Source organism: Notolepis coatsorum (genome assembly GCF_963971535.1).
Source record: "Notolepis coatsorum genome assembly, chromosome: 1".
Lineage (NCBI taxonomy): Eukaryota > Metazoa > Chordata > Actinopteri > Aulopiformes > Paralepididae > Notolepis > Notolepis coatsorum.
The window spans coordinates 127,413,377-127,433,756 of record NC_140165.1 but is presented as its reverse complement, the minus strand read 5'-3'; the positions used below and the strand labels follow the sequence as shown (position 1 = coordinate 127,433,756).

Below are 20,380 nucleotides of genomic sequence, written 5' to 3'. Positions count from 1 at the left end.
CATTCATTCACTCTTTTGTTTAATCTCGCTAGATCATTGAGAGCGAGCTCTCATTTACAATGATGTTGTAGAGAATAACCACACAATGAATACAAAAATACCCAAAACAAAAACAAGAAAATTAAATATGAAGGCAACCACAGACTGGGGTGAAATGGTTAAGGATTTAAACTGACCAAATGGACACAAATGTATTGAGTTTTAAAGTACATTGTAGGATGTGCCATGTGTCGGGGGTGCAGAAGCTAAACGCAGATCTCCCACGTTCAATGCAAACTCTCAGGGCCTGAAGTGTAAGACAATTAGCCAATCAATTGAGTGAGTTACTTTTGGTCCCTTAAAAAGGTGGATGCATATGTAGAATCTGTTGTAATTCCTACACTGTTCACCTGATTTGGATTGTAAATTATAGCTGAGTCTGCACTTAAAGCACACCTTGATTGTTTCATTTCAAGTACATTGTGTTGGTGGTGTACAGAGCCAAAATATTTATGGACCTGACTGTATTTAGGTCACTTCTATCTCCAATTTTTATGTAATGGAAATACATGAACCGTCTTCCGGGAACTAGCAACTATACCTGTTGACAAAGAACGATTAAATAATATATGTGTTATTTGCTCTGTAATTAAGGGAGCAGATGTGGATGTGAGCGCCCCCCCCCCCCCCCCTCTCAGTTCTCTTCTCCTCCCCGTCCCACATCCATTTCCTGTTGATTGTCCTGACATGGCTGTGTTTTTGCTTCTTGGTCAAAATACTCCCCATAGGCCACAGAAAGAAACAAGAATTAGAGAAATAGACAAACGGTAGAAAAGCAGAGGAAGTCCTTTTATTCAAAGGGGCAGCTCACCAAAAAAAACACAGCTGATTATTTTGCACATAATCTAATAATTATCCAGTGATGTTATTGATGACACAAACTAATTGGATGTGTGGAAAAACATTGTTATATATGTGAGATTATGTGCAAAGTAAATCAGCAAGTGCCCCTTTTTTAATGTCCATCACGACTCTTGTAACCTAGTTATCCATTATTTATGCTTAAAGGAAAATTGCACTGCCGTTGACTTTTAAGTTGATATAAGTAGGCAAGTCAAGTCAAATCTATTTTAAAATCAACCCATGTTGACCAAGTGCTAAACAGACCTGGACCCTCATTCATCAACGTTGCGTACGCACAGATATGTGCTTAACCCGTGCGTACGACCATTTCTAAGCAAAGTGTGGGATTTATCAATTTGAACGTGAACTTGACTTTGTGCATATGTCTACGCACAGCCCAGAGCATGCGTAGCTGGCGCCCGTTGGTAGAATATATTATTACAACAAGGAAATAAGCTTCTGTGCATTAGTTTCAACACTGGCGTGTGCTGTATTAACCGTAATTCATTATAGTTCATTGTAAAATAGCAACAGTAGTGTAATTATGGTCAAAACCCTATAAATAGCATTTGGAATAATATCTTTATCTCCGAATGAAAATAATGAGTTGAGGTAGATACACACTCAGAACGTATTACATGCTGGTATGCTGATAGAGTGAACTATAAAATATGATATGATATAAGGTATACACTGGTCCGTCGTGAGGATAGCGACGAGGAGTTGGATAGCCATTAAATGCCATTTGAGAATATAGGCTATTAATGCAATGAAAACATATTATTTAATGTTTTCATAAGCGTAAAGATACAACAGCTAGATTAATGATCAAGTTAGTTTACTGTGCAGGTTTCGCAGGGCTGTGCATTGTGCTATTATATGTAATTCATATAGGCTACCTAATAGTATATGATTTTTAGAGGCATCTATTTTGTTGTCGGTATTAGGCTAATACCGACAACAACAGGGGGGGGACCCTGATGTAAACAAGACAAACGTATTTCTCTGGTCTGCATCCCCTTAACAATTGTGTGTATTGAGCCGTACTGTATTGTACCCATTCTGCAATCTGTTAAATAAAGTTTTCATTCATTCATTCAAAATAGATGCCTCTAAAAATCATATTATAGCCAATCGAACACAACTAATAAAGGCATTCATATTACAGCACGGACCACCAACGCCAAACAGTGGTCAACGAATGGTCTTTATTAGTATTTTGAGCTGTCCAGGCAGAATTGCAGCAATGGTCTTAGGGAGCCGTTGATATCTGACATCACCGTGTACAAGTCAGCCTTTTATTTATCCCATAACACCGGTTGTGTCTTCTTGGTTCGACAGCGCCTCAGTGAACAATCTCCCGTGAAGTTTCTCAGAGTTCCGCTCGGGTCAGTCCAGTATTTCACATCCCATGGGGGGTGTTTCATGACCATATATGGATAATCATGCACGAGCATTGACGGTAGAACAAAGAGGTATTTATCAACACGGAGGAGCGTAGGACCTGTGTACGCACGGTTGATAAATCCCGTTTTTTTTGTGCGTGCACACATTCTAAATTCTGTGCTTACGTATGAAAATAGAATACTTTCTAAGAAAAATTGATAAATGAGGGCCCAGGTCGGGTAGTAAAATCACAAGGAATAAAGATAATTAAAAGGCATCAATACACACAATGGTGCATAGACGCAAATCAACAAATTAAAATCAGATCATAGGCATAGACACACAACACCACATTAGGGGGATCCAAAGGCTAGAGAGTAAGTGTGTTTTGAGCCTGAACTTAAAGGAATCCACAGAGGGAGCAGATCTGACAAAAAGGGGGTTGTTGTTCTACAGTCTAGGGCAGGGGTGGCCAACCAGTCAGAGACTAAGAGCCACAAAAAAATGACTGTGGTACCACAAAGAGCCACACCATATACCAGCGTTTCTCAACCTTTTTTTTCAGTCACGGCACCCTTCATGTGTTTATAGGTCTCACCCTCTGGCCTCTGAAGTTGCTAATGTCTTTTTTATTTGGGCCTCACAGGGTTAAAAGTACCCTGTGAGACCCACGGTTGCAAAATTACAAAATCACTTTTAGCCATTTAAAAAAACAATGTTTATTTAAAAAATTTTAAAGGGGAACTATTTTACTATTTCTTTCACTATTTGGGCACTTTTACACAATTCCTGTGAGTCTATGGAACACCTAGGTTTTTTTCAAAAAAAATGCATTGTTTTGTATTTCTAATCAAGTACTAAAAACCGCATTTTTCTACCTCAAGGTCTTAAGCCGTTTTGAGGCTGGGCTCCAACCACTGTGTGGCCTGGTGCCAACTGCCACATCAACTGCCACATTATTATGCAGCTGAGAAATCTCTGACATCACAGATATGCACATTTTCAGATGACTCAGTTCAGTGAGGGTGAATATTGTGAGAGGAGAATTGGAAGAATTCGCCAATATGAGAATTAGAGACATATATCCTATTAATATAAGTCCACATAGCTAAGAAACAATGGTAAACACTGAAAAAAGCCATTTATAAGATAGTTCCCCTTTAAGCACATGTATAGTCAATTGGTCCTGTTGTTCAGCCTCACAATGCTATTTGATAGTAAATGTGTTTATATGTCCCACCCTCTGGCCTCTGAAGTTGCTAATTTCTTTTTAATTTGGGCCTCACAGGGTTAACCTCTTAAGCCCGAGATATACAGTAAAAGTGTATATTTTCAGCATTATGTTTGTTTACCAATTATTTTAACTGTTATTAGTGAAATATAAGATTATAGAAATCTCAGGGCATTGAGTCGGAAACCGGCGCATATTGACAGGAGGAAGTGGCACAGCCAAAAGTGAGTGTAGTCTTTTGAAGGAAGAGACTCAGGGCTTTCAAATTTCGAAAAACTACCCTACCCAGCTCACACCAGCCCCTGTCAATCATCTGACTTCTGGATTTACTTTTTAATTTCTCTTATTTTTTGGGATTATCTCCCACAAACCTGAACGTTATTGCCATAAAACAGAACGCAGTTAGTTTCTCTACCTTTCTGTGAACGTCTTGCAAAAAACGGTGTTGCAATATGATGAAAAATGGTGGAGAAATTTACATTATAAAAAAGATGGCAGAATTCAGTACTGTATCTACAAAACCTTCTGTTTAATCATCTTCCCTTTATTCATTTGCTTAGATTTTTCAGGTCTGGTCAATTTTAGCATGGTGTTATTTACAGTCAAAGATAATTTTTTTTTTAAATAGAATTGATATTCTCCTTTGGTTCATTACAATTTACTCAAGCCTAGTAACAGACACACTATTTCTGACACTGATCCATATATGTCCCTAGATTCAGATACCAAGAACATGCAAATGGACCATTTAAAAAAAAATTGTAAATGTTTATTCTACGTCCTTATGGAATGAGTGACATAAAAAAAAAAGTAAAAAAAAAAAAAGTAAAAAAAAAAAAAAAAAATTATTTTTTTTTATGGATGGAAGAGCCGCACATTGACGGGCAAAGAGCCGCGGGTTGGCCACCCCTGGTCTAGGGGCTACAACAGCAAAAGCACCGTCACCCCTGAGCTTAGATTTTAAAACACAGGATGGCCAGGAGCCCCACGTCAGCTGACTTGAAGGACCTGGTGGTGGAGTAGGGTGTTTACGAGGTCTGCCATGTAGGAGGGGGCCTGCCCATTTATTTGTGGATTCAGATCATTCAGTTAAATGTGATAAGCACTTAAACAATGTGTATTACCGTGTTCATAGTATTCTCATGGCGTTATGCCACACAGTATGGCGCAGTGCCACAGCTCATTGGCCAAGGTTATCATTCAAAGATAATCACCTGCTAGTTGATTGCAATCACCGGTTGCATGTGACAAAGACGTCCGCGAAGGTGGAATACTATGAATAGCATTATCAGATGAACCTGTGATAGGTGGCGACAGTGGCTCAGGAGGTAGAGCCGTTGTCCGGTAATCGGAAAGTTCCCAGTTCGATTCCCGCTCCTCCCAGCAGCATGTCAAAGTGTCCTTGAGCAAGACCCTTAACCCCTAATTGCTGCCGATGAGCAGGTTGGCACCTAGCATGGTTGCCTCCGCCATCGGTGTGTGAGTGAGGGGTGAATGTGAGGAACAAATTGTAAAGCGCTTTAGATAAAAGCGCTATATAAATGCAGTCCATTTACCATGATTTTGAAGAGCTAGGTTTTATAAACTACCATTTTAATGTTGCTCAAACATCCATTTTCATCTACCCAACTATGCAATTGTTGCCAGGGTCCAGACTTTTGAATCTGCCCACTTACACTCCATGGAAAATTGGAGTGTAACAAGTTGGCAATTCTGTGAACAATGTAGACATTTCGGGGGGGACAGAAGAACATGGCGTCCCTCTTGCTAACCTAAAATATCAATGTCAATAAAGGAGCGCATGTAAGATTTCCGATAATTTGAAATGAGGACTGTGTTGAGTGGACTCAGCCACTCACAATTTACTTTTGCCTTTTCCTCGGACAAACAAAACGACACACAAATGCACCAAGTTTGTCAGCGGACCCGCCGTCATTTGCCGAATGTCTTCCCCCCACTCTTGTCTCCCGCTCTTCCTCTCTCTCTCTCTCTCTACTGGACTGCCCAGTAGAAAAAAGCGATAAATGCTAAAAAATTTATATTTTTTTTGTATTTTATTTTTTTATTATTTTTTAAACAAACAAACACATAAACAAAAAAAATTTTCTTTAAAAGTTTGTCATAGGGAAGCAACGGTTGTGACTGGAGGATCAAGAAATGGGGCGGGGTTTGAGATGGGGCAGTTACATGGAATAAACACGATCCTCATTTCAAATGATCGAAAATGGTAACGGTGGAATGGTGCAGCTTCAGGTTGATGCCTGAATTTCCCCAAGGGGATCAATAAAGGAATATCTTATCTTATCTTATCTTGATATAGATATACCATGTAGAATGGTGCAACTTCAGGTTGATATAGATCTACCATGTAGAATGCTAGGGATGCTAGACCATGTCTTCCACCCCTTTTTGTCTTTGAGCAGATTCCTGACATGATCATGAACATATAGCGAAGTGAGTTTGTCAGTGGGAGCCATGTGTATCTTTAGGTGTGTTACTGTGTGTGTTTGTTAGCAATTGTCCAATCTCACGATCTGTCCCTCTATTAGCTTGACCGAGGAAAGCAACACTTGTGATAGAAGGGTCAAGAAAAAGCCATAAAACAATTCTTTGTTTCACAGAAGAAAGCAACAATTGTGATTGGAGAGTCAAAAAAAAGAGGGCAGAGCTTGAGATGGGTCAGTTGTGGGAAGCATGAGGCGCCTAGCTAATGACTTTGACTACGCCTAGTGGCCCTGAAGGAAGTTATTAGTGGAAGCAGGTCAAAGTGCTGATGAATCGGCCACGTCCCATACAAGCTTCAATCCCTTTCCTTGTCCTCTTTTCTTTACATTTACTGTATATAGTGACTAATCGATAATCTGCATAAACTGCCAGTAATGAACATAGAACATAGTAATATAACAGTGATAATAGTAGTGGAATGGCAGGATTCAATCAGTCATTAATTATATTGATTATAGTATACATGGTCCATAACATAATAGCACATTGCACCAGAGTCTGTCCAGAGTCTGTCCAGTGTTTAGTAGTACAGTAGAGGAGACACAGGAGAGACGGTTCTTTATTGAGACCGTAGGAAGGCTGAGAGGGAGACAGAGTAGAGGAGACACAGGAGAGAAGGTTCTTTATTGAGACAGTAGGAAGGCTGAGAGGGAGACAGGGTAGGGGAGACACAGGAGAGATGGTTCTTTATTGAGACAGTAGGAAGGCTGAGAGGGAGACAGCCAGGGTAGGGGAGACACAGGAGAGATGGTTCTTTATTGAGACAGTAGGAAGGCTGAGAGAGGAGACACTGGAGTGAAGGCTCTGATGGGATTGGAACCTGTAGGCCAACAGAAGGACATGTTGTTCCAGAGGCAGGGTTCTTAATTGTGTATTGTGCTGTTGTATTGTGAATCATGATATTTACAGCTGTTTCCATGACACTCTCTTGTGATCTCAGCTTCAAGACCATCATCCAGTACATCGACAACCAGTTTGAACGATATCTCCATGATGAGAGTGGTCTGAACCGCAGACACATTGTGGACAACAGGGTGCACTGCTGTTTCTACTTCATATCTCCATTTGGACACGGGTAAACACACACACACACACACACACACACCCCCCCTACTATTTCAGATTCATAGAGCTGTTGATATTGCTCAAACAGATGCACTAGTCCGTGCCCTCCTTCCTCTTTTGGAAGAAAAAGCACAGCTTGATGTGGAGATGAATTGAAAATGGGGGACCCTGATGTAAACAAGACGAAAGTCTTTCTCTGGTCTGCATCCCCTTAACAATTGTATGTATTGAGCTGTACTGTACTGTACCCATTCTGCAATCTTAATAAACTTTTCAATCAATCAATCAATCAATCAATGATGAATCCAATGCAACTTATCTCAAAAGAAAGTCAACTAAAACAGCTTGAAATTCTGAAAACAGGAGGGGGTCCACACACACTAACCTGTGCCATAATGAAGAGGACATTCGGTTATGAATTACATGCAATCTCCCTCGGTAAGACATGTTTGACAATAGCCATTTCCACTTTTTAAGCCTGCCTTCTATTTTTTCCATGTGTGATTGATTGATTGATTGAAAACTTTATTAACAGATTGCAGAATGGGTACAGTACAGTACAGCTCAATACATACAATTGTTAAGGGGATGCAGACCAGAGAAAGACTTTCGTCTTGTTTACATCAGGGTCCCCCATTTTCAATTCATCGTAACATATATGACATACATGACATACAGATAGACAGAACTGCTACATCTATACATTTATGACATATCAGATTTGCAATTACAGTACTGTTTGTGATACAAAAAGAGTCCAGAAAAAAAGAGTATATACATTTGACGTAGAAACTGTACATTGGATTGGGTAGGTGGGGGGGGGGGGGGACTGTACATTAGAGGTGGTTGGGTGGGTGGGGGGGGGATTGGGTAGGAGTGGGGGGGGGGGGGGGGGGGTTGGGTAGGAGGGGTGGGTGGGGGAATGAATGAATGAATGAATGAAAACTTTATTTAACATATTGCAGAATGGGTACAATACAGTACGGCTCAATACATACAATTGTTAAGGGGATGCAGACCTGAGAAAGACGTTTGTCTTGTTTCCATCAGGGTCCCCCATTTTCAATTCATATAGACATATATGACATACATGACATACAGATAGTCAGTACTGCTACATCTATACATTTATGACATACCAGATTTGCAAATACAGTACTGTTTGTGATACAGAAGGAGTCAAGAAAAGGGAGTATATACATTTGACGTAGAAACTGTACATTGGAGGAGGTTGGGTGGGGGGGGTTGGGTACATTGGGATATTGACAACCATACTGGGTAATTTACATTGGAGGTGGTTGGGGGGGGGGGGGGGGGGGGGGCCGGGGGGCACACTGTATAAACAAGTAACACTGTACATTGAGGGGGGGGGGGGGGGGGGAGACACTGTACAAACAAACACAATTGTACATTGAACTATTGACAAAACCATACTAGGTAAATGACTGTACATTGGAGGGGGTTGGGTTAGGATATTTACAGGGGCCAGTGTTGAATTGCAGTCTCCCGTAGGTGTCCCTTGAGAGAGGTTTTGAAAGTGGGTAGTGATCCACATTCCTTTACAGCTTTGGGTAGGGCGTTCCACATTGATGTGGCATAATTGCGAAACGTGTTTAGTCCCTTATTTGAGCCGAATCTGGGTTTAACATGATTTGTGGAGCTCCCTCTGGTGTTGTGATCGTGGTATTCACTGACCTTTGGGAAGTATTTTGACATGTACATGGGTACCTTGGTCGTGTAGTGTATCTTGTAGACCAGGCCCATTGCAAGTTGTTGTACTCTGTCGTCTACTCTAAGCCATCCTAGGTTGTCAAAGTGGGCAGGGGTGAGGTGGGTTCTAGGAGTAAGGTCAAGCAGTAGTCTGACCAGTTTGTTTTGAGATGTTTGTAATTTTGTTTTTAGCGCCTTTGAGGTGCTTTGGTACCATGAGGTGCAAGCATAGTCGTAGTACCCCTGAATGAGTGCTCCTGCCAGAGTCTTCAGGGTGTTCTTGTTTACCAGAGAGGAGATCCGGTACAAGAATCAAGTTCGTTGGTTGACTTTTTTTATTACATTGGATGCCATTTTGTCACAGGAGAGATTAGCCTCTAGGATGGAACCCAGGTAGGTAATTTCATCTTTCCTTGTGACAATATTGTCACCCACTGTAACTGAGAAGCCGTCGGTCTTGCTGAGTTTGTTATTTGAACCGAAGAGAATGGACTCTGTTTTGCCCATGTGTAATGATAGTTTGTTATCAGCGAGCCATATGCAGATTCTGCCTAGTTCCGAGCTGAGGGTTTTTTCAACCTGTAACTTGTTCTTGTCAGAGACCAGCAGGGCTGAGTCGTCCGCAAACAGGAACAAGTTGCAGTCACAAGCTGACGACATGTCATTTGCATAAATTAGGAACAGTAGCGGTCCTAGTATGCTTCCTTGTGGAACACCACAGCTCACTGTGAGGGGGGGGGGATAGGGTACCGTTTACCTCCACCATCTGTTCCCTCCCCTCAAGGTAGGATTGCATCCAGCTCACTGATAGACTATCAAAACCAATTGCTTTTAGCTTGTCAATCAGAATGGAGTGATTGACCGTGTCAAAGGCCTTTTGTAGGTCCAGCATGACCATGCCGCAGTATTTGCCTGCGTCCACCTCTTGTTTGATGTGGTCATTCAAATAGAGAAGGCATGTGTCAGTGGAGTGGGATGTTCTGAAGCCAGATTGGAATTCGTAGATTAGATTTTTTTCCGCTAGGTACTTTTCGACCTGTTCGTAGACTATTTTTTCCATGACTTTCGAGATGGAGGTGAGAATAGAAACAGGGCGGTAGTTGCCTGGGTCTAATTTGCTGCCCTTTTTGTGCAGAGGGGTCACCCTCGCAATTTTGAAGTCCTTGGGGACGTGTCCCTGTTTTATGGAGAGGTTTATTATGTGTGTGATGATTGGTGTGATGGCGGCTGCTGAGTCTCTGAGGAATTTGGAGGGGATGTTGTCATGGCCAGTGGCCTTGTTAGGTTGGAGGGCGCTCAGTTTATTGAGTACCTCATCTGTTGTTACCATTTCCAGCTTGAAGTCGTCCTTGCGGACCCCTAGGTTTTTGTAGTAAGCTACTATGTGTTCTACCCCATAAAGCCCTGAGTGGGAGGGTAGTTTGTTTACCAGTGTTGTGGCTATGTTTGTGAAGAAAATGTTTAAGTAATTGGCTACATCCAGCTTGTCTGTGATGAGCGTGTTGTCCGTTTTTATGTTTATGTTTGAGAATCTGGTTTTAAGTTTTTTACTGCATCCTAGTTGATTATTGAGTAATTTCCAAAGTTCACGTGGTTTGTTTTTGTTTTCCTCAGTTTTGTCATTGATGAAATTCTTTTTTGCAGTTTTGATCATGGAGTTTACGTCGTTTCTTAGTCTGTTTCTTTCTAGTTTGAGTTCAGTCACGTGGGCTTGGAGTTCACTGCTCGTGCTTTTAGTAAGCTTTGACTGACTTTTACGAAACTCAGAGCATTTTTTGTCTCTGGTTTTCATAGCGGCCAGTATTTCGGAGTGCATCCACGGCTCAGCGCGATTTTTTACCCTGGTGGTTCTTAGGGGGGCCATGTCGTTTAGTATTGCTGAGAATTTGGTTTTGAAACCAAGCCATGTTTCGTCAACCAGTGTACCATTGAGTTCATCTGACCAGTCCAGACTCTCCAGTTCAAGGTTGAAGGCCTCGCTAGAGTAGGTTTTGAGGTCTCTAGATGTGACTGTTTTGTGGCAGCCAGCCTTTTGTTTTAGTTTTTTTCGGGTACAGAATATCATATAATGATCACTTAACCCACATGCTATAACCCCTTTATTTGAGATCTTGGACTTGTCGGAGGTCAGAATGAGGTCAATGGTAGTCTGAGTTGATTCACATACACGTGTGGGTTGGGTGATTAGCTGGCTGAGGCCATGCAGATCACAAAACCTACTGAAGGCCTTGAAGACGGGTGCATCTTTTCGTTGCATATCCGTGTTCCAGTCTCCAATAAGAATTTTGTCTACATCCTCAACTCCAGCTAAACACCCATCCAGTGTATCATAGAAGCCACTATGATCTGGCGGCCTGTAGACTGTGCCAACCAGTAGGGATTTCGCCCTTTCGAATAGGATTTCCACCCATACAGTTTCAATTGATTTATGATTCAGGTCATTTCTGTTGATGAATTTGGTGTCCTTGTGTATGTACATACAGACACCACCTCCATGTTTGTTCCTATCATTCCTGATTATTGAGTAGTTCTCAATCTCTATCTCTGGATCTTTTACAGAATCGTCGAGCTTAGTTTCTGAGAAGCACAGTATGTTTGCCTTACCATTTATGAATATTTGTTTCTGTACAAACAACTGTACAAACAAAACTGTACATTGGAATATTGACAAGACCATACTTGGTAATTTACTGTACATTGGAGGGGGTTGTGTTCGGACATTTACAGGGGCCAGTTTCGAGTTGCAGTCTCCCTTAGGTGTTTTTTGAGTGTTTTTGAAAGTGGGTAGTACAGTTTCCCCCACCCTGCCTACCCACCCCCTCCCCCCCACCCACCCAACCACCTCCAATGTACAGTTACCCCCCCCCCCCCCACCCCACCCACCCACCCAACCCCCCCCCCCACCCCACCTACCAATCTCCTCCAATGTACAGTTTCTACGTCAAATGTATATACTCTCTTTTTCAGAAATTTTTTGTATCACAAACAGTACTGTATTTGTAAATCTGGTATGTCATAAATGTATAGATGATGTAGCAGTACTGTCTTATCTGTATGTTGTGTATGTCATATATGTTATGATGAATTGAAAATGGGGGACCCTGATGTAAACAAGACAAACGTCTTTCTCTGGTCTGCATCCCCTTAACACTTTGAATGCCACGAGGTGGCGCCAGAGGTAGCGCTTCAATGCCACCATCGGCGCCAATGTTACGCTTAATATCGCCTAATCTATGTTTTAAATTATGGCTATGTGTCTAATCTGCCCGTCGCTTATCAAAGAATCCTTTTCCAGTCAGTGCTGTCAAGGCAGATTGGTTTTTTATCGCTTCATTTCCGTTTGAGAGCATTTTGAAAAGCACCCGTTTTGAGGTAAAAAAAACTGTTCATTCTAGACCATTCTATGATAATCGTCTTTTACTGGAATATTCCAGAACGTTGATATTTGTCGGCCTATTTATGAATCGTTTTCAAATAAACGCTAGATGATCAATATTATACGTGCACGCAAGCACATTCGAGCCGCGCACGGATAATCGTCGTGTTCATTTCCTCTTGGACTTTTACAGTGAAACCGAAAGAGCCCATTTCACAAAACAGCCTATATCTTCATCAAAATTAGTCTGATTATCCTAACACTGATAACATAGATTCCTTACCTGACATCAGATGGTATCCAACTGGTATATTCCAATTCCTGATCACCATTCGAAAAAATCGATAAGTGTATGGATCCAACGTGTGTACATGATTCCGCGGGTCTGAGAGGCTCCAGAATGAACTGTGATAACCCCGGCTGCATCAGTGGACTGGAAAATGTGGAGTACAGGATTTTTTTCCCCATCCATTTTCATTGAGTCCATTCCAAAATCCCTTATGTCATCTGGGAGACGATAGGGGGCGCTTTTTTCCACATCTGATCGCCGGCGGCGCTCGGGTATACTAGGGTAGGCTCGCGTGATGCAATATGATTTCAGATCGCAAAAAAATATTTAAAAAAAAAATCAGAGAAATCTCGTGAGTGGCTTTCAACATAACTATCGGAAACCCGAGATATCTCGTGAGTGGCAGTGAAAGTGTTAACAATTGTGTGTATTGAGCTGTACTGTATTGTACCCATTCTGCAATCTGTTAATAAAGTTTTCAATCAATCAATCAAACATCTGAATGTATGAATATTGAATATGGTGTCCCTCAAGGTTCGGTCCTGGGCACCAAACTTTTTATTTTGTATATTAATTATATATGTGAAGTGTCAAACATATTGCAATTTGTTTTATTTGCTGACGATACAAATTTATTCAGTTCAGGAAAGGATCTTAAAAGATTAGCAGATGACATTGTAAATTAAATGTGTAAACTCAAGATATGGTTTGATAACAATAAATTATCCCTAAATCTGAAGAAAACTAAATGTATGATATATTAAGTCAAGTCAAGAGTTTTATTTGTCACGGCATACAAGTATACAATGAAATGCGGGTGGTCTTGCCCGCAACGATGTGCAATACAGTGGTACAACATATAATAGAATCCAATAAAAAAAAAACATTGTGCAATAAACAGGTAACAGGTAACATGGTGGGACATCTCGGTATCTGTACATAGTTATTTACAGAGCATATAGGACATGCTGGGTTTTACTAATCGAAAGAAGGACAATGTGGCATTATGTATAGACTGAGTTAATATTTAAAGAGTATCTGAGTTAAAATGTTTGGGTCTAGGTGGGGGCGGCTAGGTGGAGTTGCTGGCATTCAAGAGCCTGATGGCCTGTCGGTAAAAACTGTTTGTCAAGTCTTGTAGTTCTGGCTTTCAGACTCCTGTATCGCCTGCCTGATGGCAGGAGGTTGAAGAGTCTGTGTTGGGGGTGTGTGCTGTCCTTAATGATGTTGTGTGCTCTCCTGGTGGCCCTGGTAGAGTAAATGTCCTGTAGTGAGGGGAAGGCTGCTCCAGAGATGTACTGAGCAGTTTTAATCACTCGCTGGAGTGCCTTCCTCTCCTTAGCAGTGCAGTTTCCACACCAGACCGTGATTGAGCTGGTAAGGACACTCTCAACCGTACTTGGAAAAAAGGAGGGATAAAGTATTTGTTAGCATTCCTAGGGGATGAGTTCAATGATAGAAATGGGAAACACATTGAAAAAAAATAGAAGCCAGGCTTAAAAAGTGGAAATTGCTATTGCCAAAACATGTCTTACAGAGGAAGATCGCTTGTAATTCATAACCTAATGTCCTCTTCATTATGGCACAGGTTAGTGTGTGTGGACCCCCTCCCGTTTTCAGAAATTCAAGCTGTTTTAGTTGACTTTCTTTTGGGATAAGTTGCATTGGATTCATCAAGCTGTGCTTTTTCTTCCAAAAGAGGAAGTGCATCTGTTTGAGCAATACCAACAGCTCTATGAATCTGACCCCTTTGCTGAAAGTACCATCGAAGTCTGGTCCCACAATGACCAGCCAATGGACCAGAACACTGCACGTTCTGTGTAACATCTGTGTAACAAACCTCACCTCAGCCCTGGATGAGCTGCTCCTCTACTACGATGCACACCCAACCCCCTCCAATGTACAGTTTCTTCCCCCTCAAATGTATATATTTTCTTTTATGATCCGTCTCTTAATAAACTGTACTGTATATTTGTATGTCGTGTGTCATAAATGTTATGATGAATTGAAAATGGGGGACCCTGATGTAAACAAGACAAACGTCTTTCTCTGGTCTGCATCCCCTTAACAATTGTGTGTATTGAGTAGGGATGGGTACCGAATTCGGTACTTTTGAGGTACCGAACCGAAACACCTCGGTACTACCGAGTATCGAATCAAGTGAGAAACCGAAAAAAAAAAAAAACATTTATTAATTATTTTTTTTACATTTTTTTTTTTTTTTTTTTTACTTTTTTTTTTTTCATGTCAACGTTTACACGCACAATATATGCTTACCTAGGATTTGACTTGATTCAACAACAAAGCAGTCGGAGCAATGACGAGCCGAAAACTGTCGAAATTGTAGTTATTTGAAGATTGTTTTTCTTTTTTACGACTGAGGTAGGTAAATTAAATTTCTTGAGACTAAAGTACCGAAAAAAGGTACCGTTGGGTACCGGTATCGATTCACAGGTACCGGTACCGGTATCGGTTCAAATGTGAAAGGTACCCATCCCTAGTATTGAGCCGTACTGTATTGTACCCATTCTGCAATCTGTTAATAAAGTTTTCAATCAAAACAAGTGCAACCACCTACAACACCCCAACCCTGCGAAGACACCAACACCTGCCACCTGATCACTGGCTGCTTGAAACCCACTAACACAACCAACCTGCACCTCCACGCTTACATTGCCAGCCGAGTCGAAAAGCTACTAGTGATGAACGCCATCACCCCCTGGCCCAATGACTGAATTCAAGAAGAAGCTTACTCAGCCATGTCCAGCCCCTAACAAAGTCCAGAGAAGAATCCAGACTCCAGCTCTGGATGGAAAAGCCTGGAAATTACCTTACTCCAACTGTCATGGGAATCCCCCCTTCTGAAGACCGTCCCCCTTCTGAAGACCGTCCCCCTGCTGAAGACCTTCCCCCTGCTGAAGACCTTCCCCCTGGCCCAGAAGCACCATGGGCTCAGTGGAAAACACTCAACCGCCTTGAGAATGAGAACAGGACGATCAATGGGGCTGTTCAGATGGGGCTACAAGACTGGCCCCATCACCTGTGAATGTGGAGAAGCAGACCATACTGCCTGGTCTGCCCTCTACTACCCAACATGTGCAGCTCAAAAGACCTTGCAGTGTTCAATAAAAATGCAAAGGACTGTGTAAAGAAATGTGAAACTGTCATATAACCATCATGCTTCAAAGAAACGAAAAGAAGAATGGCTGCATGACTCTTTGTTCTTGATGGACTTTAAATATCTGAAACTCAAGACTTTGACTCCAGACACACACTATGACTTTCTCTCTCTCTCTCTTTGTCTCTCTCTCTGTCTTTCTTTGTTTCTCAAATGTTTTCTCTCTCTGTCATCCAGGTTAAAGCCACTGGATGTGGAGTTCATGAAGGCCATCCACAGTAAGGTCAACATCGTACCGGTCATCGCCAAGGCCGACACGCTCACGATGAGAGAGAGGGACCGGCTCAAGAGAAGGGTGGGCTGGATGCACACACACACACGCACGCACGCACACACACGCACGCACACACACGCACCTGGATAGTGCTAATATTCTAAATTGATAGCCTCTGTGGTCATCTGGTTTTCCATCATCCGCAAATCATAATTGACCTATCTCAAACCCTGTCCTCTTTTCTTGATCCTCCAATCACAACAATTTTTTTTTTTTTTTACTTTTTTTATTAACATTTATAGACAAACAACACTTACACAATACCTACAATGACATCAACAACACAACAGTACATCCACATGGGCCCCTTGAATTCGGCCGCGTTCAGCCTCCCAGACCTCCATGAGAGGGACCCCCTCCCGCCATCCACCCCCAGAAACGGGGCTCCCCCACATCCCAGGGCCGTCTCACGCGGGGCCAAGTACTCAGCGACACGGGTACCTTGAATTTGATTGGGCCAGGCCCAGTAGAGAGGTGAGGGGTGGTACTCCCCCACCCCCCACCGAGCCAAGCCCGCTACCTCCCATGCCACCCAGCACCCCACCCCACCCCACGGCCGACGACCCCACAACATCCAAGACCCCACTCTCCCGGGCCAAACCGCCATCCAAGACCCCCCCCCCCGAGTTAAGCCCATAGGAGCCCCCCATATCCCAGGCCGATGCGCGCGCCGCCGGGCCCCCAGCGACACGGGTCCCTTGAATCAATTGGGCCAGGCCCAGTAGAGGAAAGGATAGGGGACCCCCCCCCACCGAGCCAAGCCCGCTATTTCCCATGCCACCGAGAGCCCCACCCCACGCCCACCGACCCCCCAACACACAGGACCCCACCGGGCAAAGCCCAGCCGCTCTGATCCCCCTGAGAGAAACCCCTCCCTCCCGCCCTCCTCCCCGAGAAACGGAACACCCCCATATCCTGGTCCATCATGCGCGGAGCCGAGCACCCAGAGCTCCCACCCGCCCCGCCCGACCGCCAGGCCCCCGGTCCACGAGAACCCCAAGCCCAGGCCCGCAGAAGGCCAAAGCACCACGCCTCAATGATCCCCCGACCCCCCGTGACCCCAAGCCCGGTGCCCCCCCGGCCCGGTGACCAGACCGCCCAGGCCACGGCGGCCGAGGGCCCCAGGAAACCCCACACCAATCCCACAACACGCAAGGCCCCCCCTCCCCCGGGTCGAACCGCCGGAACGATGGCCCCTCCCCCCGACATCCCCCCCCCCCCCCACTGAACCCAGCCTGCCCACCTCTGTACCTCCCATGTCACCGACATCACCACATATATTTATGAAAAATGAAACTAACAACACAATAAGAAAAATGAAGTGAACCTAAATGGTTATATGGTTAGCACTCTTTCCCCGGTTGGCGGTTTGGGGGTGAAAACTTTTCTTGATCCTCCAATCGCAACTGTTACTTCCCTCGGAGAAAAAAAAAAAAAAAAAAAACCTGTTCGCTGTATACTCTGTGTGCATGCGCATCACCAGAGCAGAAATTAACTTAATCCTGGTCAGAACAACGGGGCAGACTACAATATATTTGCATTTGTTAGCCATGCTAGCGATCTAAACAATCAATCCATGCCAAAGCTAGATATCTAAAAGGTGAAAGACTCACACTCACAGCCATGCTGATTTGGCTAAATGACATCCAGCCGTTTTCATTTTAAACAACCTCTAGTCAGGTGAGTGTCATGGTTTCTTCATAGAGCCCCGTCGTATTATTTGAGCGCAGCAGCTCGCGCAGGTCCGGGGCAACTTAGTCACGTGACTCAGTTGGTATTGCTGATTGCCTCGAACACGGTATGTTTGTATACAGCGAACAGGTCTATAGGTCAGGGTTTGAGATGGGTCCATGGGAATGTCTTAGTGCATGTTGACGAGGGGCATCCGAGGTGATTATTGCATGCTTGCGTCTCTCTGTGGACATATGGTTTAGCTATTAGAAAGCGTTTTGCGTAATAATAATTTAATAATAAAGAAAGCATCGGCTTATCCCAGCTGGCACACTGACCAGAGGCAATAAAGCAAGTCGGACATCTGTGTGTGTGTGTGTGTGTGTGTGTGTGTGTGTGTGTGTGTGTGTGTGTGTGTGTGTGTGTGTGTGTGTGTGTGTGTGTGTGTGTGTGTGTGTGTGTGTGTGTGTGTGTGTGTGTGTGTGTGTGTGTGTGTGTGTGTGTGTGTGTGTGTGTGTGTGTGTGTGTGTGTGTGTGTGTGTGTGTGTGTGTGTGTGTGTGTGTGTGTGTGTGTGTGTGTGTGTGTGTGTGTGTGTGTGTGTGTGTGTGTGTGTGTGTGTGTGTGTGTGTGTGTGTGTGTGTGTGTGTGTGTGTGTGTGTGTGTGTGTGTGTGTGTGTGTGTGTGTGTGTGTGTGTGTGTGTGTGTGTGTGTGTGTGTGTGTGTGGATGCACACGTTTACCTCATGTGCGCACAGAGGTGTATAGACTGCTTTGTATGTTTTTGATGATCCAGCCAGATTATTATGTGACAATGGAGGGCTTGACCAGAGGAGCAGAGACGATTATATGAGAGGGAAGTAGTGGGCGGGACAGATATTGTAGAGAGAGAGAGGGAGAGAGAGCATACACTTCACCCACTCTCGCCCCCTTCCAGATGCTTCCTATTGGAATGGGCCCAGGTGTCTGCCTGCACGCTCCATGGCTTCCTGCTGTCCAGGAGGCAGACAGTAGTGTTATATATCGCGCGCACACACACACACACACACACACGTGCGCCTGGAGAGGTGTGTTCAGCTGATATCGTGTTCGTGCAGGCTGAGAACGAGGCATACTTAATGTGTCATCTCCTTTCCTCTACTCTCTCCTCATCCTTTCCTCCCCTCTACTGCTCCTCTCCTCCTCTCTTCATCCTCTCATCTCCTCCTCCTCCTTGACTCTTGATGGTTAAACTAAACATGTATGTGATAAAACACGGAAGAGAGGAAGAGCTAGAGATGTGTGTGTGCGTGTGGACGTGTGTGTATTTGTGCATGCGTTTGTTTGCTCTAGTGCAGGGGTTCTCAAGCCTTTTTATACCACGACCCCATTTTATTTAGGATTTTTTTTGTGAGTTGAACCCTTACAGAGCATTGTTTCCTTTATAGTGGCTTGTATTGTTATTATATGTTTCCAAAGTGTACGTGTCACTTTGCCAAGTGCAAACAGAAACTTGAAACACTTGCCATATTATAGGCACCATTTTAGGCACTTACTTGTAGAATACTAATCGTATTTGGTCCCCAAAACAATCGGCAGAAAACAAATTGTTCTTTCTACCTCTTGCCTTTTTCAAAGACATAATGTAAAAAAAAAAAGAAAAAAAGGACTGCATTTATATAGCACTTTTATCCAAGGCGCTTTACAATTTGTTCCTCGCGTTTTATCCATTCACTCGCTCAGTGGTTAGCACTTCTGCCTCACAGCAAGAAGGTCCTGGGTTCGGACCCCAGCAGGGGGCCTTTCTGTGTGGAGTTTGCATGTTCTCCCTGTGTTTGCATGGGTTTCCTCTGGGTACTCTGGTTTCCTCCCACACCATAAAAGACATGCATGGTAGGCAGGGACTACAGATGGAAACTAGCTAATTAGCTCAAATCTGGCAGACGTTCATTAATGTGCACTGTCCCTGGGTAAAATAAATAAATAAACAAATACACCTTCACACACGCAAGGTGCCAACCTGCTCATGGGGAGCAGTTGAGTGTCTTGGACCGGGGGGGAACCTCTGAATTACCAGTCGACTGCTCTACCTCCCGAGCCACTGTCGCCCCAATATATACAGTATATAACGATTTGAAAGGTTAGCCAAGTTAATCAATCACCATGCCCTCTGGGTTTAAAATACTGATTATGGGGGTTTTGTGTCATGTTACTTCACCTTTTTATCCTCAACGCACTCACTCACCTCATCCTCACCCTTCCTCCGCCTGGACCTTAGTCCCAGGCACCCCCACCTGCCTCCCATTCAGACCCCGGGGGACGGTGAGGCGGTTGTCTGGAGGTTTATTCTGCTCCGCTCCCTTAGCCAGGCTCCACTGGACGACGGCAAGGCTTGTTTTCTGGAAGGCTCACACAGCCATGATGTTGTTGCATAAAAGCGCTGATACAGCCTTCTAGGAACAGGCAGGGCTACGCTTGGCATTCGGGGCACACACGAGACTTCCCTCCTGCATTCTCTTAACGCTGTGGCCGGACATAGGCAGCGTTGCGTTAATGACGTATCTCGATACACAATACACAATGCATAGCCGGCTCCAGCATCAAAGGCGTGATGGAACTCCTCTGGCGCGGTGTCCTCACAGGAGTCGTCAGCTTGATTGTCCTGTGAGGTAGTGTTTTGAATGGTGACCTTCCTAAAAACCCGTTTAGTGTTCATGTGGCCCTTACCATGAACAAAACCCACGCTCCTGCTGCCAGACCCCCCCCCCCCCCCACCCCCTACACACTTATGCAACAAGCCACTTCGCATGCATTCAAGTGCTTTGACCAAGTTTGTG

The 20,380-nt window shown here is 43.8% G+C and overlaps 1 protein-coding gene across 1 annotated transcript in view; it reads left to right on the top strand.

The window, feature by feature from the left end:
* The window catches only part of LOC311240141 (septin-2), an 85,858-nt gene that overhangs the window by 21,469 nt on the left and 44,009 nt on the right, over nucleotides 1-20,380 (top strand). The window contains exons 6-7 of the mRNA XM_084328679.1: nucleotides 6,945-7,079; nucleotides 15,800-15,917. Coding sequence (XP_084184805.1) covers nucleotides 6,945-7,079; nucleotides 15,800-15,917 — 253 coding nt within the window. The remainder of the gene's footprint in view (nucleotides 1-6,944; nucleotides 7,080-15,799; nucleotides 15,918-20,380) is intronic.